This window comes from Podarcis muralis, chromosome 13 (assembly GCF_964188315.1).
Source record: "Podarcis muralis chromosome 13, rPodMur119.hap1.1, whole genome shotgun sequence".
In the NCBI taxonomy this organism is placed as follows: Eukaryota; Metazoa; Chordata; class Lepidosauria; order Squamata; family Lacertidae; genus Podarcis; species Podarcis muralis.
The window spans coordinates 34,616,146-34,640,197 of NC_135667.1; the positions used below are offsets into that span (position 1 = coordinate 34,616,146).

General features: G+C 47.0%; 1 protein-coding gene across 1 annotated transcript in view; it reads left to right on the top strand.

Moving 5' to 3' along the window:
* NGFR (nerve growth factor receptor) overlaps window positions 1-24,052 on the top strand; it is a 60,429-nt gene that overhangs the window by 22,342 nt on the left and 14,035 nt on the right. The window contains exons 2-5 of the mRNA XM_028702292.2: window positions 580-718; window positions 18,443-18,802; window positions 22,090-22,167; window positions 23,714-23,930. Of these exons, the coding sequence (XP_028558125.2) occupies window positions 580-718; window positions 18,443-18,802; window positions 22,090-22,167; window positions 23,714-23,930 (794 nt within the window). The remainder of the gene's footprint in view (window positions 1-579; window positions 719-18,442; window positions 18,803-22,089; window positions 22,168-23,713; window positions 23,931-24,052) is intronic.

Sequence of the window (24,052 nt, forward strand, 5' to 3'; positions counted from 1 at the left end):
CTGAAAGTGGTTTTCCTGGAGTGGCTGTCAATCGCTCTTGCAAGGGCACTCTGAGAAATGTAGCTCTGTGAGGGGAATGGGCGGGGAGTTTCCTGCCATATAACACCAGTCCTGAAAGACCTACATTGACTCCTAGTACATTTCCGAGCACAATTCAAAGTGTTGGTGCTGATCTTTAAAGCCCTAAATGGCCTCGGCCCAATATACCTGAAGGAGCATCTCCACTCCCATAATCCAGTCTGGACACTGAGGTCCAGCTCCGAGGGCCTTCTGGAGGTTCCCTCACTGCAAGAAGTGAAGCTACAGGGAACCAGGCAGAGGGTGCCTTCTCGGTTGTGGCACCCAGCCTGTGGAATGCCCTCCCATCAGATGTCAAGGAAATAAATAACTACCTGACTTTTAGAAGATATCTGAAGGCAGCCCTGTTTAGAGAAGCTTTTAATGTTTGATGTTTTATCATGTTTTTAATATTCTGTTTGGAGCCTGACACTCTAACCACTGCACCACACTGTCTCTGTGTTCATGCATCCCATTTCAGGAAGCGAGTAACACACACCTTCTGCTTGCCTCTTGCCACAGGGCTCTGCGTGGGCCAAGGAGACCTGCCCCACCGAGAAGTACACCGCCAGTGGAGAATGCTGCAAAGCCTGTAATGTCGGGGAAGGTGTTGCCCAGCCCTGCGGGATGAACCAAACCGTCTGTGAACCATGCCTGGACAGTAAGTAACACATGAGCATCCTTTGCCCATCCCTGAAAAGTGTGCATGACCTCGTTGCTTAAAATCATCGCCCCTAAAGGGCGATCAAGAGGCAGACACAGGAAATTCCACGAATTATTATTTTCTTTCTTTATTCAATTTATATACCACCCTTTATCAAAAGATCCCAGGGTTGTGTACAACATTAAAAACACATGACAGAACACCAATAATAAAAACATAATAAAAAGGATAAAGGTAAAGGGACCCCTGACCATTAGGTCCAGTCGTGGCTGACTGGGGTTGCGGCGCTCCTCTTGCGTTATTGGCCAAGGGAGCTTCCAGGTCATGTGGCCAGCATGACTAAGCCGCTTCTGATGAACCAGAGCAGCGCACGGAAATGCCGTTTACCTTCCCGCTGGAACAGTATCTATTTATCTACTTGCACTTTGGCGTGCTTTTGAATTGCTAGGTTGGCAGGAGCAGAGACCGAGCAACAGGAGCTCACCCCGTCGTGGGGATTCGAACCGCCAACCTTCTGGTCGACAAGTCCTAGGCGCTGTGGTTTAACCCTCCTCCTAGGCCTGCTGCCAAGCCCACCAAGGAGCACCAGGGAGCTTGCCGAGCTGAGAGGGCAAACATGGCAGCCTGCAGGCGATCTCCGTGAGGAGCGGCTGCCATGGGGCACAGCGAAGTCTGCCTGTTGCCTCCTGTGCAATGCCCACAAGGAGGTCTGGGGGCACAATCCTTGTCCCGGGCACTTCCAACACACGCTATGCCACTAACGGGAAGCTTCTCCTGTGCTTGACCTCACTGTGACACATTTCCACACATACACAGTGGTACCTCTGGTTAAGAACTTAATTTGTTCTTAACCTGAAACTGTTCTTAACCTGAGGTACCACTTTAGCTAATGGGGCCTCCTGCTGCCGCCGTGCTGCCACCACCCGATTTCTGTTCTCATCCTGAAGCAAAGTTCTTAACCCAAGGTACTATTTCTGGGTTAGCGGAGTCTGTAACCTGAAGCGTCTATAACCTGAAGTGTCCGTAACCCAAGGTACCACTGTATATGTCATACACTCCATAGTTTGATAGGTGTTTTTTTGAGAGGGGTGTTCCCTTACTCTAGGCCCGCGCCCCACTGGGGGCTGGTTTCACCAACCCCTAGGTACACCTCAGTGGCGGAGATGTTGGGAATTGGACATGGGCTCGTTTGCATGCAAATCAAATGCTCTGCTATTGAGCTACAGCTGTTCGCCAGTCGACAGCCTTTTGTGGAAGGAACAATATCTTTGATTAGAGCCCTGAACTGCTGTACCACTTGCTCAGATTTCCTTTTTTAAGGTCGAGAGTAAAGGGGACTCGGCAGCAAGCGGCAGCTTTAAGATGCAAATATTTCTACATTAACATCTCAGATGGCATTTCACAGAATGAGATTTTGCTGCTGGCAGTAGCTTCTCTTTAAACACTGCATGCAGATTGCATACCCTCCAACGTTTCTCCAATGAAAATAGGGATGTGCTGTTAATAATAATAATAATAATAATAATAATAATAATAATAATAATAATACCCTGCCCATCTGACTGGGCTGCCCCAGCCACTCTGGGTGGCTTCCAACATATATAAAAACATAATAAAACATAAAATATTAAATATAACTTTCCCTATATAGTGCTGCCTTCTAAAGGTTGTATCTTGTTGGCTCGGGGGTCACATAACTCCATACCCTCCGACATTTCTCCAATAAAAATAGGGACACCCTAAGGAAAAGTGGAACATTCCAGGATCAAATCAGAAACTGGGATGGCTTCTGTAAATCTGGGACTGTCCCTGGAAAATAGGGGGACACTTGGAGGGTCTGTGATTCCAGGGTGTCTCTGGACAAGAGAGACAGGAGCTCCTAAGCCCTCGAAAGCACCAAGTGCCCCTAGCAGGGGAGCGACACAAAGGTCTGGTTCTGCTCCACACAGCACTGGTTAAAAATAAACTAAAAATAACATTCCCATGCAAAATCAATGGCTGCTACTTAACCTCAGCAGAGAATGGCAGCAGAGAGGCTGGGTATCAAATACCAGGCTGATATTCTGACCTTGGAAGACTTGCTGCATTGGCATTTGGCAGGGCAAGAAGGAAGGAAGGAAGGAAGGAAGGAAGGAAGGAAGGAAGGAAGGAAGGAAGGAAAGCTACTATGCTGCTTTTCAGAAAAAGGAAGCAAGCCTGAAAACTTTCATTACTGCCCAAGGTGCTCTCAAGGCTCTGGGCCTTGTGAGGAGTCTTGGCCCAGGGCTGATTGGTTCACCTGCATCTTGCATGCTACCAGATTCATTATATCTATCTATCTACCTATCTACCTACCTACCTATCTATATGTACATGATTTGCAGGCATGTGCTGGCAGAAGTGCATGCAAAGCCAAGAGGGCAGCAGGTCCCCTGGGGGATTTTGGCTGAAAGCGGACACTCTGGATAGGGCAAATCAATAAAGAAGAATAAGCACACAGCTGTGAGAGACAAAAAAAGCCTTCTTCTAGATGAGTCAGTCCTCCGAGCACCAAACTAGGCCCTCAGTGGCATCTGAGATGTATTTGGGAGTGCTTAGGCATACCTCCAGCCTGTTTTCCTGTGTTGCAACTACCAGTAGGAAAGGGGGAGAAGTTTGTTCATTCGCACCTCCCAATTCAGTACGACAGGGATGGCAGACCCTCCAAGTGTCCCTATATTCTAGGGACAGTCCCGGGTTTACAGAAGCCGTCCTGGTTTCTGATTTGACCCTGGAATGTCCCGCTTTTCCTTAGAATGCCCCTATTTTCCTCAGAGAAATTTTGGAGGGTATGGTAAAGGTAAAGGTTAAGGTAAAGGTAAAGGGACCCCTGACCATTAGGTCCAGTCGCAGACGATTCTGGGGTTGCGGCGCTCATCTCGCTTTACTGGCTGAGGGAGCTGGCGTACAGCTTCCGGGTCATATGGCCAGCATGACTCAGCTGCTTCTGGTGAACCAGAGCAGTGCACGGAAATGCTGTTTACCTTCCCACCGGAGTGGTACCTATTTATCTACTTGCACTTTGTGCTTTCGAACTGCTAGGTTGGCATGAGCAGGGACCGAGCAACGGGAGCTCACCCCGTTGTGGGGATTTGAACTGCCGACCTTCTGATCGGCAAGCCCTAGGCTCTGTGGTTTAACCCACAGCACCACCCATGTCCCTGGAGAGTACGGTAGGACACTCCTATTTTCCAATCTTTAGTAAATGTTGGCAATTATTTTTCTCTGATAATAAACATGTCAGTTTCGCCATCACAGCTAAGGGGGCGGGGCAGGTAGTAGATCTAATAGGCTTCAAATTACAAGAGGATGGGTTTAAGCGGAACATAAGGAGAAATGCCTTAATGGTAAGAGCAGTTCAAACTTAGAATCAATTATTTGCTGGGTGGCGGGAACCTCTTTGCTGCAGACCTTCCAGCTAAGGCCAGACAGCCACCTCTTGGGCATTCTTTAGCTTTAGCTTTCCTGCCGGGAGTTGGACTTGGTCTCCTGCAAGACCTCCTTCAAGTCAATAGTTTTATACATCACGGTACAGGGTGTCAGCAAAACCAGTATAGAACAAACGACAAGAAAGTCTGGAGCGTAAAAAATGTGCGACTGCAGGATTCTGGTACAGATAGGGATGTAAAAAGACATTATTTTCCACTCTGCCACACACAGCACTGTTTCTGTTCTGCTGCACTTCAGCTTCCCCCAGAACAATGCTATTTGGCTCCCTTTTCTCTCTGAACCAGATTTAATAATGTAATTACTTCGGTTATCGTTACTTCCTTCTACACCATCCATTACAAGGGGCCTTGGGGTGGGGAATATCATTAATAACATATTGTTTGCATCCTGACAAATATACAGTCATACCTTGGATCCCGAACGCCTTGCGAGTCAAACGTTTTGGCTCCTGAACACCACAAACCGGGAAGTGAGTGTTCCGGTTTGCAAATGTTCTTTGGAACCCAAACGTCCGACATGACTTCTGCAGCTTCCGATTGGCTGCAGGAGCTTCCTGCAGCCAATCGGAAGCAGTGCCTTGGTTTCCGAATGTTTTGGAAGTTGAATGGACTTCCGAGGTACCCCTGTAATGACAAAGAAATTGTGGACTGGGGTGAACAACAAAAGGCAGCAGCAGATACAAAACATATTTGCTTGCCTGTTTTCTGTTCCTGTTTGCAGACCAACAAGCAAGAAGTGAAGTTACAGGGAACCAGGCCAAAAGCTTTTTCGGCAGTAGCACCCTCCCTGTGGAAGGCCCTCCCGTCAGATGTCAAGGAGATAAAGAACTACAAAACTTTTAGAAGAAATCTGAAGGCAGCGCTGTATAGGGATGTTTTTAATGTCTGCTGTTTCACTGTGTTCTATTAGATTCTGTTGGAAGCTGCCCAGAGAGGCTGGAGCAACCCAGTCAAATAGGCAGGGTAATAAATTATTATTATAAGCAAACTTCTAGTTCATATAAAAACACAAGAAAACAACAAACATTACAAACTTCCCGATACAGGGCTGCCTTCAGATGTCTTCTGAAAGTTGTGTAGTTCTTTATCTCCTTGACATCTGATGGGAGGGTGCCACTACCGAGAAGGCCCTCTGCCTTGTTCCCTGTAACCTCTTTTCTGGCAGTGAGGGAACCACCAGAAGGCCCTAAGAGCTGGATTTCAGTGCCTGGGCTGAACAATGAGGGTGGAGATGATCCTTCAGGTAGCTACAGTTGCCTCCTTATGCCCTAATCCAGCAAATGAAATGCACACTTAGAAACAAACTCCTGCGGGAGGGGTTTTCCTGGAGTGGGTTTGCAGAAGCCTCTTGCCTTGGGGTGGTGGTGAAGTGACTGCATGGAGTCACCCACGTGCGCAGCTTCAGAGGCATTGCTGGGCCTGTCTGGTTTGCATTCTGGGGGACACATTCCTTCCTATCCACCCCCCAACCTCATATTCCAGGACGTTGCAGAGTGGAGACATTTCCTCTCTCATCTGGGATCTCCGTTTGGGGAGACGGGAGGGAAGAAGGCTTACAGCAGGCAGATTTACGGTTTGTCTACCTCGTTGAAAACTACCACACTGTGCATATGTGTTTAGCTCCGCTAAGCTGCCTGTGGGTGGTTTGTGGGCATAAACACATGCGCTGCTGTTTTATGTTACCGTGCAGAAGCCTGACCTTGCGACACCCTTGCGCATCTGCGCTGCTCCGCCGGTCTGTTTCCGTTGTTGGGTTGCAAGATCAGAGCCTTTGGCTCGGGTCCCAGTGCTGCAGAGTCCCCTTCCCTTAAAAGAAGAAGACAAATAAAAAGGCAATGGTAAACTTCAGTGAAGAAATAATTCTCGGGTTTTCCCTGTGTGAGATCAACATGGTAAAAGAGGGAGCAAAGGGAATTGCGTTGGAGGAGGAGGAGGAGGAGGAGGAGGAGGAGGAGGAGGAGGAGGAGGAGGAGAAGAAGAAGAAGAAGAAGAAGAAGAAGAAGAAGAAGAAGAAGAAGAAGAAGAAGAAATGATTCATGGTCAGGCAAAATCTTTATTAGAAGGTCCAGCGCCGAGAGCCTTCTGGCGGTTCCCTCACTGCGAGAAGCCAAGTTACAGGGAACCAGGCAGAGGGCCTTCTCGGTAGTGGCACCCACCCTGTGGAACACCCTCCCACCAGATGTCAAAGAGAAAAACAACTACCAAACTTTTAGAAGACATCGGAAGGCAGCCCTGTTTAGGGAAGCTTTTAATGTTTAATAGGTTATTGTATTTTAGTGTTTTGTTGGAAGCCGCCCAGAGTGGCTGGGGAAACCCAGCCAGATGGGTGGGGTATAAATAATAAATTATTATTATTATTATTATTATTATTATTATTATTATTATTATTAATTACCAACCAATAAAATGAAATAAAAATCACAAAATAGTGTTTAAGTTCACCACTACACTGCGCATGTTGCAACTTGTCAATGTCCCATTGCTGGCAGCGGTTGGATTTATTAATATGTAGCTGTCTCCTCTTGGCATCCATCTGCTTTCTGAATGCTTCCCCTCTCGCTCCAGGCCGCCGCTGAGACAGTGCCCATTTGGCCCAGCCACCTCCCTCCCGCAACCCTGATGTCTTCTCCCCTCCTCTGCACCGGTCTAATGGTCGCCATCAATAATTCAGCCTGATGGAAGGATCCACCTGGGTTAATGGGAGCTGTTTGCTCCAGCCGCTGAGTTGGCGCTGGATGTAAAACCATGGTTCTTCCAGAGACTGAAGCGGGCGGCTTCAAGTTCTCACATCAGATTGGCAAGGGGCAGCAGGCAACGCCTAAGTGGAGGTTGGCCCATTGGGGCAAATCATAGAATCGTGGAATTGTAGAGTTGGAAGGGACCCTGAGGATCATCTGGTTCAACCCCTTGCCGTGCAGGAATAGGCAGCTGTCCCATAGGGGGATGGAACCTGAAACCTTGGCATTATCGGCACCACGCTCTAACCAACTGAGCTATGGGGCACCGTCAAGGCTCTGTCAAGGCTTCGGCAAAGCTATTCCTCCCCTGGTTGCAGCAAGAGCAGAGAAAACAAGGCAGAGTCCTTTTTAATGAGTTCATTCAATCCTAATAGCGAGAGACAAAAGATCACAACAAGCCTTAATACAGTGGTACCTTGGGTTAAGAACTTAATTCGTTCCTGAGGTCCGTTCTTAACCTGAAAGTGTACTTAACCTGAGGTACCACTTTAGCTAATGGGGCCTCCCGCTGCCACCGCGTGATTTCTGTTCTCATCCTGAAGCAAAGTTCTTAACGCGAGGTACTATTTCTGGGTTAGCGGACTCTGTAACCTGAAGCGTCTGTAACCTGAGATACCAACAGCATCTTCCCTTATGGTGGCCACTCGTGGTCAACTGTCTCTGACAACTTTGTTCCTGCACTGTTCTGGGAGAAGGGGGGTCAGAAAACTCTCTAGTGACAATGTGTCATCTGGCTGCCCTGCCCCCTTCTAACACTTCCCAACTCTTCTGTTCGTCTAACTATGAGCTGTGACTTCCCTCAAACCCCTCAAACCCCTGCTGTAAACCAGTGCTGCCTCCCTCTTCTCCTGCAGCGTCAGGAGAAAGGAGTGTGTGTGATCTCCACCATTCCTCCTCCATCTTACCCTCTTGAGTCCGATCCCTGAAAGGTACTGTCCCCTCAAGCACAGTCGGCCCTCAGTCAGATATCACTTACCTGCCTCCTTAACTACAACCAGTCCTGTGGATGGTGCTGGCCATAGGAGCCAACTCTTAGGGGCTGAGGTGTCTTTGGCCCCCCATAAAATATTTGAGCCTCCCCCCAAGTTGATGGACATTGCCATTCAAATGGTGTGTGTGCACTGCATCATGTGATTGATTACGCAGGGCAGGGCTTACCTGGGTCCCCCCAATATTTTATTCAAGTTGGCGTTGTCTTTTCAGCCTCAGTGTTGCCTTTGTAGAATTCAGCAGGGAGGAGGAGGAGGACAAAGCCAGAATTAGTTGGCTCTGCCTATTACTGTCTCTGTCTTGGCCTGCCACTGGCTTTTGCTCCTGTGACTGTTAGCCTCCATGCCATCCATCTTCCAACTGGGCACCAGCCTCCACTGGTAATTTTTGTTGGCATCCATCTGTCTCGGGAGACAATGGAAGAGTGCGTTTTCAGGGCTGAGGTCAAACCGTTGGAAAGTTACAGCGCCTGCTGTGCAATGTAGAGATGGATGCTGATTTCACAGAAATCAGAGAATTGTAGAGCTTACCAACTGCCCTCTCCAACACCAGCCATTGACAAACTGACAGCCATTGACAAATCCAACCCTCAGACCTCCGCAACTTGCCTGGACTATCAACCTGCCCATATCTCCATTCTCCAGTTCCCTCTTTGCCTCCCCTGGACTGTTTGCCTAGGCTGTGTGGGAATGTTGTGGATAGTAGGAGAGGATATATTGATTAAAATTATCCTTCCTCACTCACGCTAGTGAGTCAGTAGCAGAGTACATTCCCCTGTATATTGCAGAAAGCTAGTTAGTAGATTCATTAGAATCTCTTGAGTTAAGCCATGGGTAGGCAAACTAAGGCCTGGGGGCCGGATCCGGCCCAATTGCCTTCTAAATTTGGCCTGCGGACAGTCCCACAATCAGCGTGCTTTTACATGAGTAGAATGTGTCCTTTTATTTAAAATGCATCTCTGGGTTATTTGTGGGGCATAGGAATTTGTTCATTTTTCTTCTTCAAAATATAGTCCAGCCCCCCACATGGTCTGAGGGACAGTGGACCAGCCCCCTGCTGAAAAAGTTTGCTGACCTCTGAGTTAAGCAATCCAATCTGGCTTGTCCAGATTTGGATTCCTGGTAACCCCCCTTGGTTCCTTCTAAAAGAGAATAAAGACACAACAGTCTTCTCTTAAATGTAATAAGAAGTTTACTTACATTCAGTTCACGGTATGATCCTGAAGGTGGGCTTTAGCCTATAGTTACAGAAGGGAGTGTGGGTTCATCCTATATGGGGATTGAGCCCATGGGCTGCTGGCTGAGAGCCAGCAGACAGCAAAAGCATCAAGATGGTATAAAGCGAAGAAGGGTCAAGAGAGAAGGGAAGGTGGCTGTGGGACTAGCCCTTTTATGGGGTCTGCCAGGGTCACGCCCATCTCCCTGGTCACATGCAGGAAGAGGATGCTCCAGACCAGGTGTGACAGGAAGTCCTCCTGGCTGGAGTAACATCCCCCTGTGTGTCCACTCTGGGCAAACAGGAAATGTTGTACTTGACTGCTACAGTGATGTTACATCCCACAGGCTGCTCACCTACCCACATCCCATCCCTCCAAGTTATCACCACCTTAGGGTGGTCCCAGGGCAGGTTACAACAACTAAAACACAAAAGAGCCTCATATAGAGGGTCAAGACCTTGGCACCACTAGATCAGTGTTGCTTCTTCTAGTGCGTAGTGGACTCCCAAGAACATCCAACAAATTATTTATTTATTTATTTATTTATTTATACCCCTCCCATCTGGTTGGGCTTCCCCAGTCACTCTGGGCGGCTTCCAATTTTTTTTGTAAATACTGTAATACATCCACAGGGAGGGCGCCACCACTGAGACGGCCCTATGCTTGGTTCCCTGTAACTTGGCTTCTCGCAGTGAGGGAACCGTCAGAAGGCCCTTGGTGCTGGACCTCAGTGTCCAGGTAGAACGATGGGGGTGGAGACGCTCCTTCAGATATACTGGACCGAGGCCGTTTAGGGCTTTAAAGGTCAGCACCAACACTTTGAATTGTGCTCGGAAACGTACTATTCCCAGATTGTGCTACTTGATCCTTGGAGAAATCAGGATTTGAATCTGGGGCCTTCAGCTCCACCACCAAGGAATCAGTCCTGCCCCGAGAAGACTGAAGGCTACGATAACATTTCTTTTTTCAGCGCTCAAGTCTCTTAACGTTTCAAAACATCCCTTCTGCTATTTAACCTTAATACTCCTTCCTGCAATTTAGATCTATTACTTTTGCTTCCTTCCCGCCCCGCCCCTCGAGTTAACAAGGGGGATTTGGGGAGGCGGGAGTTTGCCCGAGAGGCCGGTGACAAAGGCTACTGCTTCATTGATAGTGACAGCAAAGGGCAAGTTTAAATGAGAGCGTGGTGTGTTTTGATGGAGGCATTCAATCTGAAGAGTGGCTTTTTGCGTCCTGCCATTCAGAAGGAAAATGGCTATTTCCCAAGAATGTCCTCAAGAGATCACACAGCTGATGAAAGATTAATAGGGTGCAATGGGAGGGAGAGGGGGTGTATGGAGGAGCTGGACTGCTGCAAAAACACGGCGGAAGGAATCAATGAAAAAAAACCCTTCGGTTTGCATTTATCAGCGAACCCACCAGTTTTGCACTTTCTGAAACAGTATGCCAGCCGAAACGAGTTTCTGCGAATTTTGCAGTGTAGTTCGCCAGCCACATAATGGGTAGGAAAAATGTGTGTAGCGGGGTAAAGCGGGCATAAAAATGCACATATTTGTGAAAAAAGCATAAGAAAATGCGAATATTGGGCAAAATAGCATATTAGGGGTGTAGGGCTGTGTCTAGATGCTAGGAGAGGATATATTTATTAGCTATTATCCTCCCTCCCTCATGTTTGTGAGTTCAGCAGAGTGCATCTCTTTGCAGCTTAAAAGGGAAGCTTAGATAGGCTAGTTTTAGCCTTTTAGTTTAAGTAATCCAGAATGCTTTAAGGCAGACTGGATTCTCCTGGTTTTGGATTCAAACAGTCCTGTAAAAGGTAAGAATAACTTTGTTCCCTCAGAGTTCCTGTTGCAGAATAACAGAGGCAGCAGGTTTGCTCAGGCAGGCTTAAAATGGCAATTCAGTTGCAAAGGCATGCTTAAGTCTAGCTTAAGATGGAGTCTGAGCTGTAGTTTTGTTTTTCATTCGCAAACTGATGTGGGAATGTGGAGGACTGGACTTGAGAGTGGGCAAATGAGAAACCAAGAGGAACTGAAATGTGCAGATTTGTCTAGGCTCAACCCCACACCTGAAGGTAAATCAAGAAAAATGAATTAAGCGTGTTTTTGGGAGGGGCGCGATTTAAGCCTGGTGCTGTGGGTTAAACCACAGAGCCTAGGACTTGCCGATCAGAAGGTCGGCGGTTCGAATCCCCACGACGCGGTGAGCTCCTGTTGCTTGGTCCCTGCTCCTGCCCACCTAGCAGTTCGAAAGCACGTCAAAGTGCAAGTAGATAAATAGGTACCACTCTGGCGGGAAGGTAAATGGTGTTTCCGTGCACTGCTCTGGTGTGCCAGAAGTGGCTTACTCATGCTGGCCACATGACTCAGAAGCTGTACGCCAGCTCCCTCGGCTAATAAAGCGAGATGAGCGGCACAACCCCAGAGTCGGTCACAACTGGACCTAATGGTCAGGGGTCCCTTTACCTTTACCTTTTAGAGTCACTGTGCAACCTGGTTACACGAAGGGTCATTTCTTTAGATAGCCAGCACTTGTGTGTTCCTGCATCAATCTGAAACAAGTTCTCCTTCTCTAGACGCCTTTGGGCAATGATGGTGAGGGTGATCCCTCAGAGAAAAAAGCAGGCCAGGAAATTTGGGACTTGACTTGAAGCAGGGCACAGAAAGATTGATTTCCACACACTATTTAATTCCCTACAGAGTGCAGCTGAAACCAGAGAAGCAGGAATGAAGAGCAGGGTCAGTGGAAAGTCAGCAATTTTGGCATCGTTGTTCAATGTTTACATTGGACACCAGAATCCTAATCCTTTCCCATAGCTAATTGACGGGAAAACAGATGCTTGATCAAACATTGCTCCCCGCATCCCCACTGTGGAACAGAGATGGCAGCAATGTATGGCTGCCAAATCAACATTTATTTACTCGCTTGTGGTATTTATAGGTTGCCCTGTAGCAAGGTCTTCGGGGTGGCTCACAATGGGAAATAAAGTCATGTAAAACTTAATAATAATTGAGACAGTGATAAACATACATTTATGTATGTATTGGCTATATATTTTGGAAAGTGGTTGACCTGTTTGCTATGCATTTGGACACCTTTTAAGACATCATAACCAAATCTTGCATGATGATTTCCTGAGACCAAGGAGCAGGTTGTCTTTGTTGGGATACAATTAGACATCATTTGGAATCAAGATGGCGGGCTGCACTGATTTTAACCACCGGTTTCAAAACTGCACTCATATTTTGGGCTTCTTGGAATTCCCAAGCAATGCTAGGTACACACACACACTTTTATGCATATACAGTGGTACCTCAGGTTACAGACACTTCAGGTTACAGACTCCGCTAACCCAGAAATAGTACCTCGGGTTAAGAACTTTGCTTCAGAATGAGAACAGAAATTGCGTGGCAGCGGCAGTGGCAGCGGAAGGCCCCATTAGCTAAAGTGGTACCTCAGGTTAAGAACAGTTTCAGGTTAAGAATGGACCTCTGGAACGAAATAAGTTCTTAACCTGAGGTACCACTGTACTTGCATATCAACAGGGCTGGATTAACCATTAAGCAAAATAAGTGCATGCTTAGGGCATCAAGGGAAGGGGAGCACCACAGAAATTTTCCATTGCTGGATTTACCACAACCCATAAGGTGCAGCTGAACCAGGTTCCACAAAAAAGGCTCCCCTAATATGTGTGTGTAATAACAATTTTATTATTTATTCACCACCCATCTGAATAAGTTGCCCCAGCAACTCTGAGCAACTCCAAACAAAATATTAAAAACACAATAAAAACTCAAACATTAAAAGCTTCCCTGCGCAGGGCTGCCTTCATATGCCTTCTAAAAGCCTGATAGTTGTTTGACACCTGACAGGAGGGTGTTCCATGGGATGGGTGCCACTACCGAGAAGGCCCTCTGCCTGGTTCCCTGTAACTTGCCTTCTCGCAGTGAGGGAACCGCCGGAAGGCCCTCGGAGCTGGACCTCAGTGTCTGGGCTGAATGATGGGGGTGGACGCTCCTTCAGGTATACAGGGCCAAGGCTGTTTAGGAATAATAATTTTATTATTTCATAAGCTCAGTGCAGCAACAACAACAACACAAAGAGTAAAAACAAGATTCAGTCAGGCTGAATGTTATAATTTGAGAATACCATATTTTATGGTTTGTTATTATTTATATTTTGAATTAGATAAAGTACATACGGGGGCACCAAAATCTTTTAAGTGCTGAAGGCTTCTAAAAGTCTTAATCCAGCCCAGCATATAAATACCTGAAAACACAAATCATACAGAGTAAAACAGTTTAAAACCAAAATGCATTCAAAGGTCTGGGGAAATAAAAAAGGAAATTAAAGTAGATGTTAGGTGATTTTTCCAGGGGTGGGGGCATTCCACAGCTGGGGTGCCCCTCCCCCCAGGATAGACCCTCTCCTCCAAGGCCTCCCTTCTCTTCAGCACATCTCAGTCAGTAGTGGCAGTTGGAGAAAGGCCTCCAAGGAAAATCTCAGAGTCCAAGCAGGTATATGGGGAAAGAGGTGATCCTTCAGGTATGGAGCAGTTCCCACAACTCCAGCCTCCCTGACCAGCTCTTCCCTATTGGCTGAGATTGAGCCAATCCCTTCATTTCTTCCTCCATCTTGTGGAAGAGGAAGTTGTCAACAAGGCGTGCCTGAAATTGCTTGGAGATTCCATGCTTAGTGGAGTTTGTTTCCAAGCAAACATCGTGGGTGTGACAGTTGCTCATTAACCGAGGATTCCTGCTTCCCTGAAAACATCTGTAATTTGTTTCAGGGAAGCATCGTCCACATGTCGTGAAGAAATTTTGTTTTGGTTTGCATCTTAATGGGAAATTACCCAATACCAGAAACAATACACAAAAGTAACGGGCATCTAGCCTTCGAAAGTTATCCCTCTCTGAATTTTGTAATGCGGTTCTTCAACCAAATAAGGTGTAGCAAATATGTGTACATTAGAGGAAAGTGTGTATAGAAACGACCACTGGCTATGTTGGCTGAGGCTGACGGGAGTTGCAGTTGGGTCCTGGTGAGTCTAGGGTCTAAAATGACTTATCAGCACTGTTGGGATCCAGACTGAGGGAAGCCTTCTCTGGTCTAGTGATATAGTCCCCGGATACAGGATGCATCGGGAAGTTTTTAACATTTGACGTTTTATTATGTTTTTATATTCTTCTGGAAGCTGCCCAGAGTGGCTGGGGAAACCCTGACAGATGGGTGGGGTATAAAGATGATGATGATGATGATGATGATGATGATGAACATAAATCTCCAATTAAAGCAAAAGACAAGGCAGCCCATGCTTCATTCCCAGTGTAGGTCCTAAAATCATCTGTCACCTGCTCTGCAAGGAACCTGGGCCTTGTATGGCATAGCAGTTGTGCTAGGAGGAAGACAATAGCACTAGAAAGGATGTGTGTGTATGTCTCTCTCTCTGTGTGTGTCTGTGTTAGTCTTGAGGAAGGGCAAATCTGTCCATTTAAGTTTCTCTGCTTTTCTCGTTTCCACAGTTCTCATAAACATTAATCCGGATTTTTGTGCGGCTTCATATGCACATTTTCGTATGCAATTTTTGCCTAATGCACACTTTATTGCAAAGGAATTTCCCTTAATACAGGGCACTCCCCCCCCCCCGCTTTACACACACTTTTGTATACATTACGTGGCTGGAGAAGCATATTGCAAAATTCAGAGAATTTTCCAGGATGGCTATGTTTCAGTTTGTGAATTCTTTTCAAAAGAATGAATCAAATCACTCCCCCATTCCTAGTGGATGATTCACAGAACGGAGAATTCTGCCAGGCATGGATTTCCTTGCTACTGCAGGTTTGCGATGGGGAAAGTGCCACCCCTGGAAATGCCATACCTTCTGTACAGGGGCTATTTGAGGGCATGAACTTGGCAATGTTGCCATCTGGGTACTGATCCTTTGCCAGCACCCCTTCCCTGGCTTGGGTGAAACTGGATATCTTCAGTGCTGGCTCCTCAACTAGGAAGGCCCACTGGAGCCAGAGCTAAATCGAAATAAACTATTTAAACTCGAAGTCAGCGTGTTTGTATAGCTCCTTCTGCTGGTTTAACTCCCCCATTAAATCATAATATATTGCCTCTTTAGGCATCACGGCGCACTTTATAATGCTCACTGGTGTGTGATTCATCCTATGCGATCTTTGTAACAGAGTTGGGTCAATTTTATTGTTACGAGCCAATTATAACTACGCAGCAATGAACGGCGAGCGAATGTTGCCTTCAGGCACAGTTATGCAAACTCTAAACAGGCTTCCCCCACCCCATGATCCTTCAGGAGCCATATTGGGATCGCTTAATTTGGAGAGGAAATGAGGGTGGGGAGCAAGGACCATAATTAGGAGGGTTGGTATATTGCTACACTTGCTTCACCCAAAGGCCCCGCAGCCATGTTGGCAGGTGGCTTGAATCTGGGGTTGCGACTGAGCTTGCTTTATCAATCTGCACACCCACCCACACTGTTAATCCCTATATTCGTGGTCAGGGGTTGGGAACTTGTGGCCCTCTGGATGTGGTGGGACTCCAACTCCCATCAGCGCTGGTCAATAGTCAGTGATGGTGAGAGTCAGGGCCGGCCCCCCTATGAGACAAGCTGAGGCAGTTGCCTCAGGTGGTAGATCTGGCTTCCAAGGAAAGTGATGCTTGCCACGGCTGCTGCTGCTGCCTCCTCTACCACCTGCCACTGCCTGCTCCTCTTTAGCCTCCTTTTACTCCCTTCTGCCTTATTCCTTAATGTATAAGGGTTTATGCATGCAGAGAAAAAGGACAAGAAATAAGTCTGGGGACCTGCATTGGCCTCTAGGCCTATGAGCCCTGGGACTCTTCCCAGGTCACATTGGCCCTCATGGGATGCAGGTGGTGCTGTGGTCTAAACCACTGAGCCTCTTGGGCTTGCCGTTCAGAAGGTCGGCGGTTCGAATCCCTGTGACGGGGTGAGCTCCTGTTTCCCTGTCCCAGCTCCTGCCAACCTAGCAGTTCGAAAGCACGCCAGTGCAAGTAGATAAACAGGTACAGCTGTGGTGGGAAGGTAAACGGTGTTTTCGTGCGCTCTGGTTTCCGTCATGGTGTTCTGTTGCGCCAGAACTGGTTTAGTCATGCTGGCCACATGTCCCAGAAAGCTGTCTGTGGACAAACGCTGGCTCCCTCGGCCTGAAAGCGAGATGAGCGCCACACCTCATAGTCACCTTTGACTGGACTTAACCATCCAGGGGTCCTTTACGTTGGCCTTGATCCATACTCTCCCAGTTCTTTTGGCTGGTGAAATGTATCTCTGCTTGCCTGGACAGAGAGATGTACATGAAGAAAACTCTGACTTCTATGTGGCCGGGCTATAGCCTTCTGTATAAAGGCAAGAGTAACATCTGTGGCCCCTCTCACCTCTGGCATGTGGCTATCAGAAGGCTACATATTAGGGGATGCAGCCCTCTCACTGCAGAGGTTTGCCTGCCCTGGTTGGAGAACACCTAAAAGGCCTGGGAGAAACGAATGTTTTTGCCTGGTGCCTTAAGGGTAGCAGAGAAGGTGTCTGGCGAGCCTTTCTGGGAAGGGAGATGCACCCACATGAATTGAACAAAATCGCAGTGGGGAGTGTCAACACGATTTTTTAAAAGTCTAACAGTCACGCGGCAAACTAAACACAAATAACGAGGACTGAGCTATTTCCAAAAGTAACCGTATAAAGTTTCTGCAAAGCATCTGGGCTTATTCAAATCAGTACTGCAGCCCTGTTTACGAAAATTAATAAAAGGCAACCGGCCTAATCCAAAATTCTGCTGTGTTTTTCCTCCTTCCTTTTATCGCACACGTTTGCTAAATTAATTTTGACATCTCTTCCCCCCCCCCCGTACTCGACACACCCATTCTTCAGTTGAAAGAACTGTAGGCATCCAGCATTTAAGTGTTCCAAAAACAAAGCCCCGGTTCTCAGTTGTTATCCTGGAAGTGACCTGGAAGGAACCTTGCTTCCGGCCACCAGGGAGGTCAAGAGACTTTAAGGACTGGCAATTCAGAGGTATACGACCTCTGAACATGTAGGTTCTATTCATTTTCATGGCTAATAGCCACTGATCGACCTGTTCTCTAAAACCCTCTTAAAACCATTTGAGCAAGTAGCTACTGCTACATCCTGAGGCAGTGAGTTCCATAGGTTAATTTAAGCCAATGGAACTAGCGATGGCCACCAACTTGGAAGGTTTTCAAAGAAGATGGGGCAAATTCATGGAGGCTGAGGCTATCAGTGGCTACTAGGCAAGCCGGATATGTCCTCCAAATACCAGTTGTAGGGAAACGCAGATGGGTAGAGTGTGGTTACTCTCAGGTTCTGCTTGCAAGTATTCCATCAGCATCTCATTGACCAGGATGCTAGGCTAGATGGGCTGTCTTAAGTCGCTCCCCAGTTCCTTTTGACACCCGTCAATGGGCTCTTTATTCATTGAGGGACTGTTGGGCTTTTTTAAATCTTGGTTATTAATTTTTCACAAGGGAAAAAAAAACTTTACAAATTTTAACATAAACCATAAATTACATTATCAATCGATTTCCTGTCCTCCACTTCCATGGTTTCCATATTTACCCTTAAATGCTGCATATTTCACCTATACTATTCAATACATTCAATTTCACCTTTTTAAAAAATAATTCACATTGTTGCTCGTATTTCAAGTCCTGCTCATATTTTCATCTCCCTATAATAGTTCTTTAAATACTCAATAAAAAAGTTTCCAGCCCTCAATGAATTTACCGTTGTTTTGGTGTCTAATCATTGGTGTTAATTTTGACAGTTCTGCGTACTCCATCATTTTCAAAAGCCAATCTTCCTTTGTTGGGAACTCTCCTTTCTATCTTTGGACAAACAATATTCATGCTGCTGTCGTCGTGTACCTAAATAAGCTAACCAGATCTTTTGGAACATCATTATCTATAATTCCTAAAAGAAAAGCTTTGGGTTTCTGGGAATCATAAACTAAAACATATTTTAAATCTCATTATATATCATTTCCCAATAGCCCTTAGCTTTTTTTGCAACTCCACCACATATGGAAGAATGTTCCTTCTGTCATTTTGCACTTCCAACACATACTTGACTTAGCTTTATACATTTTGGCTAGCTTACTTGGTGTTGAATACAATTCATAAATCATCTTCATATAATTTTATTTTAAAGTATAGCAAGCAGTACATCTTAGATTGCTTCTCCCATGAAGACAGTTCTATATGATGTCTCACATCTCTCACCCAATGGATGACTGTTGCTTCCTCTTGTTCTTTCCAGGCGTCACCTATTCTGACGCAGTGAGTGCCACAGAGCCCTGCAAGCCTTGCAAGGAATGTGTGGGCCTGGAAGGCATGTTAGCACCCTGCGTGGAGTCGGACAACACCGTCTGCAAATGCATCTACGGCTACTACCGGGACGAGAGGAGCGACACTTGCAGGAAGTGCCGGATCTGCGAAGTGGGCTATGGCCTCGTGTACCCCTGCGGGGAAAATCAGAACACGTGGTGTGAGAAGTGCCCCTTGGGGACATACTCTGACGAAGCGAACCACGTGGACCCCTGCTTTCCTTGCACCGTGTGTGAAGAGGATGAGATCACCGTCAAGGAGTGCACCGCCACGTCAGATGCGAGGTGCAGAGGTAAGGGTCATTGGGACAGGCTAAAAATGTGCATTGAACAGGAAGGGTAGAGCACGCTTACAATGTGCAAACATTCCTTTCCAGACCTTCACTGCTGTTTGTGGAGGTAACGAAGTGGGGTGAGTGGGATGCAATGGCACTGGGGCCAGGGTCAGTGGGGTGATGTCAGGCTTCGGGGGAATCAGATCCCTTCTCCAGTGGCAGTAAATGAGCAGATCAAACAAAAGGAGCGTTCTTACCAGACAAGTTCTTTAATGATCACAGCGAGAGACAAGGAATGCATATCTCTAATAGAAATGGTGTTGCTCACCCCTCCGTGCCCATTAATCTATGTCACTCCCACATCGGGTAATCTGAGCTGGTTGCTGTTGCACTTCCTGTTCTAACACCCTCTGGTCTTGGGTGAAGGGGGAGGGCCAGGAATGCTGCCCAAGGACACTGAATCTGCTAGTTGTCCCTCTCTTGGCGTTTCCTCTTCTAGCTGTTCCTCACCCAGTACTTCCCAGCTTTCCCCCTCCAAAATATGCCCTTCTGCAAACCACTGTTCTAAATCAATACTGTCCTCCTGCCCTTGGGAAGGTTCAGAAAAAGGGGGTAGCAGCTCCCACCATTCCTCCTCAGTCCAGCACCTGACACCTGATTTCGCTTCTCTCTGGGCATTCACTCTACATGTGGTCTGAAAACTAGGCCTTGTGCATTTCCGCAGAGCTCTGAACTCCCCCTAGGTAAAGGTAAAGGGACCCCGGACCATTAGGTCCAGTCGTGGCCGACTCTGGGGTTGAGGTGCTCATCTCGCTTTATTGGCCGAGGGAGCTGGCGTACAGCTTCCAGGTCATGTGGCCAGCATGACTAAGCCGCTTCTGGGGAACCAGAGCAGTGCAGGGAAACACCGTTTACCTTCCTGCTGAAGCGGTATGTATTTATCTACTTGCACTTTGACGTGCTTTCAAACTGCTAGGTTGGCAGGAGCAGGGACTGAGCAATGGGAGCTCACCCTGTCACGGGGATTCGAACCGCTGACCTTCTGATCAGCAAGTCCTAGCCTCTCTGGTTTAACCCACAGCGCCACCCACTTACAACCCAGCTACTACTTATTCAGCCTTTGAACGGATAAACAGATCAGGGGAAGAAGCAAAATGCGAAGTTGTATAACTGTTCTCTGAGGTGTGTGGCCCATGCTGTGCCCAGTCCAACACCCTACAGCTGGTGGGTGGCAGGAGGCTATGATTACAGACTTTCTGTCTACAGATGTTCCTTCTTCAACTTGCACGTGGAGACAGAGCAGCAGAGAACCGCCCACACTGCAATGCGCTCCATTCCCCAGTGGTCTCATCTTCCCCTTCTTTCAACCACCAAAGATGAGAAAACAGAAACTCTGAGTGTGTGCCTATTTCTTTTCCTGGCATCTTCCATTCTCTTGTCCATCCCTAACCTGAACCAGGCCAGGCCAACGTACACGATACCTTCCATTTAGCCCAGAAAAAGGTGCTACATAAACACACCTTTTATTAATTAACTTTTAAAAAGAATGATAAAAGGGGTATGAGGAAGAGTGGGAACTGTAGATCTGAGAAATGCAGGATTCTTGTTCTATTCAGTATCTAGTAAAGGTAAAGGGACCCCTGACCATTAGGTCCAGTCGTGGCCGACTCTGGGGTTGCGGCGCTCATCTTGCTTTATTGGCTGAGGGAGCTGGCGTTTATCCGCAGACAGCTTCTGGGTCATGTGGCCAACATGACTAAGCCGCTTATGGCGAACCAGAGCAGCGCATGGAAATGCCGTTTACCTTCCCGCCGGAGTGGTACCTATTTATCTACTTGCACTTTGACATGCTGTTGAACTGCTAGGTTGGCAGGAGCTGGGATCGAACGACGGGAGCTCACCCCGTTGCAGGTATTCAAACCGCTGACCTTCTGATCAGCAAGTCCTAGGCTCTGTGGTTTAACCCACAGCGCCACCCGCGTCCCTCATCCAAGATCTAGGGAGCAGTGAAACATCTGGTTCAAAGAGAGCTAGAAGATGTACTTTTGTAACCCAATAAAATCTTAATAAAAACAATTAACTATAAAAGATTCTTCCCAGCAAAGGCAGCACCAAATTTAGCACTCAGTGCCCCTGGAAACAGGAACAAATCAAGTCACGGCAAACAGCTGTTCCTTTTCACTGTGTATATTTGAAGATGGGAAATGGTTGGGACTGAAACCGATGTGTGGACACTCCATGAACCTTTGCCAGGAATTCCCTTGACAGTGGGGTGGAGTTAATGCGATCAACAAATTGGCATTCCCCTGACGATGAGTAAGCAACTGTTGTGATGTAACAGGGCTTCAGGTGTGGGGGGTGGGAGTCAAGGCTGCAGAGCAGAAAGAACAGCTGTTCCCTTAGGCACTGCCAAATTCCGTAAAGCTAAGCAGGGATGAGTCAGGTCCAAGGCTGGATGGGAAGCCCTAAATGAGTGGGAAGAGGTGTAGGGGAAATAGTATCGCCTGCTTATATGGGGTAGCTTCACTCAGTCTTGAACTAATGCAAATCCAAAGGGCTAGAGTGCCGAGGTTGTCAATAATGCTATGTGGGCAAAATGTGCCAGAACTCAGATGGCAGTAAACATTCATTTTTTTGGGGGGGGGGGACCACAGGTGGTTGTTGTTGTTTTTGCAGACCTGTGAATGACCTGCACCATGCACTGATATTTGATATCGGTGAAATCATTTGATAGATAACCTGAAATGGTACCTGTGAGCTTGACGGGTCAACAGGTTTCTTTCTCCAGGCCTGCCAAAAAATCGAAGTAACCAAGAGATGTCAACAAGCCGAAATAATTTAAATGTTGAAGAGGAAAACCTGTTCGGAATGCAAATCCAAACTTTACATTTGAAATGTCCCAAATTGACAGTTCCCCGTGACTTCATTTCACCTTTAAAAAATGAAACGTCAGCAGCTCAGATCCCTGATCTCCTGGCACGCATGTCAGTTTGGTCCTGGGAGACAGTGACTTGTCGAAGGCCCCAAAGTAATCTTTGTGGCAAGGCAGTGGTTTCAATCGGTCTTACCCACACCCAGGCTAAACCCTTCAGTGGTCCAGTCACTACTTCTGCCTCTCCTGTGAAATGGCTCCACAGGCCTGGCTACCCGCCCACCTCCCCACAGGCCTTCTCCTCTTGTTGGAATCAGTGAGCTTAAGCAAATGGAAAAAAACAAAAACAAAAAAACGAGACTTTTGATGATGGTCACACCTTCTTGAAGATTTCTTTACTCCCCTGATAAGTTCTTCTCTGTTTTATTGGCAGCGATTAACCCACGGTTTACCACAGCGGCACCAACACCGGAGTCCAACACCACGGGTGCAACCACAGCTCCTCAACATGGTACCTTCGATGTTTGTTTGTTACATTTTATTTATTTATTTAGATTAGATTTAGATACCGCCCTAGATCATAAGATCTCAGGGCAGTTCACAAAATAAAATACAGGATAAAAACAAGTAAATAAGTAAAACAAAACAGCAAAACAATCCCCCCCCCCAATTCCCACAGACACATTTAAAAGGTTGTAGAATATTAATCAGCAAAAGGCCTGGTTGAAGAGGAATGCTTTTGCCTGGAGCTTAAAAATATATAATGAAGGCACCAGGTGAACTTCCCTGGGGAGAGCATTCACAAATGGGGAGCCACTACAGAAAAGGCCCATTCTCGTGTTGCCACCCTCTGGACCTCACATGCAGGAGGAACACGAGGAAGGACCTCAGATGATGAATGTAGAGTCCAGGATGGTTTATATGGGCAGGGGTGGTCCTTGAGGTACAGTGGTACCTCGGATTAAGAACTTAATTCCTTCTGGAGGTCTGTTCTTAACCTGAAACTGTTCTTAACCTGAGGTACTACTTTAGCTAATGGGCCCTCCCGCTGCCACTGCACGATTTCTGTTCTCATCCTGAAGCAAAGTTCTTAACCTGAGGTACTATTTCTGGGTTAGCAGAGTCTGTAACCTGAAGCATCTGTAACCTGAAGCGTCTGTAACCCGAGGTTCCACTGTATTTATATACCACCTTTCTTCCAAGGAGCCTTCCATGGTTCTCCTTCTCATTTCACCATTGCAACAATCCTGCAAGGTAAGCTAGGCTGAGAGAGAGTGACTGGCCCAACATAATCCACGGAACTTCACAGCCAAATGGAGATTTGAACCTTGATCTCCCAGGGCGTAGTCTACATTTCTGACCATCACACCACAATGGCTCTCTGTACCTTTCTTCTGACCTGGTTGAACTAGTTCCTCATTTACTTGCTTGGTATAACTCCAAACATGGAAGGACTCCATTGGAAATATGAACTTTGTGAAATAGTTCAGGTCACTAAAGCAGAATTTCTGACACACTCTGAAAGCTACAATTCCTGAGGTTTTCTGAGGGGAGGTAGAACACCATAGAGCTCAAAGAAGCTAAAAGTCAAGACCATGAGTTCAGGTTTGTATACTTTCAGTAGAATGTGCTTGCAAGTACCAACAGAACCACTTATGCCAGTAGCAGCCAGCAAGATAACTCTGTCCTTGATCCCACTCTCAATCACCCCTCTCTGTTAGCAAAGTCACTTAAATAACACAGATGGAGTCCAGAGAGAAAAGAAACCCTGACAACACTTTACTGAGGAATCTGAACAAAACCGTGTATGATCTGAGGAGAAATCTGCTTATAACAGTTGCATTTCAGAAAGCATGCCTGGTGTGCTTTGACTTCCAAAGCCTTCTTCAGTGGCATATAGTTAAAAGGGGGCATTGCCTTGTGCAAGGGCTCAAAGAGCAAATTTACATGGTATATTATGCTATGGAGAAAGGAGCACATTTTGAAAGCTGTGATTCTGAAATGCAGCCTCCCATTTCCCACACTAGTGACTCATTTGCTATTTTGCTTCCTTGCAGATTTTCCGCCTGGGAGTCCTGAAGGCCCCTTTCAGGTCACAGATGGCCCAGATACCATTGATGTTTCTGGTAGCACCATGGCTGGTACAGCAACCACAGTCATGGGTAGCTCCCAGCCTGTGGTCCGAAGCGGCACAGCGGACAACCTCATTCCTGTGTACTGCTCCATTTTGGCAGCCGTGGTGGTGGGGCTGGTGGCGTACATTGCTTTCAAGAGGTAAGCATGCTCCCAAGGTTCAGAAATGAGAGGATTATTGTGCAGAAGGAGGACATCATCAACGTTCATTAGGGTCACTCACAAAGGCCAATCTTACTCACAGCCTAAGCCTACCCCATTCT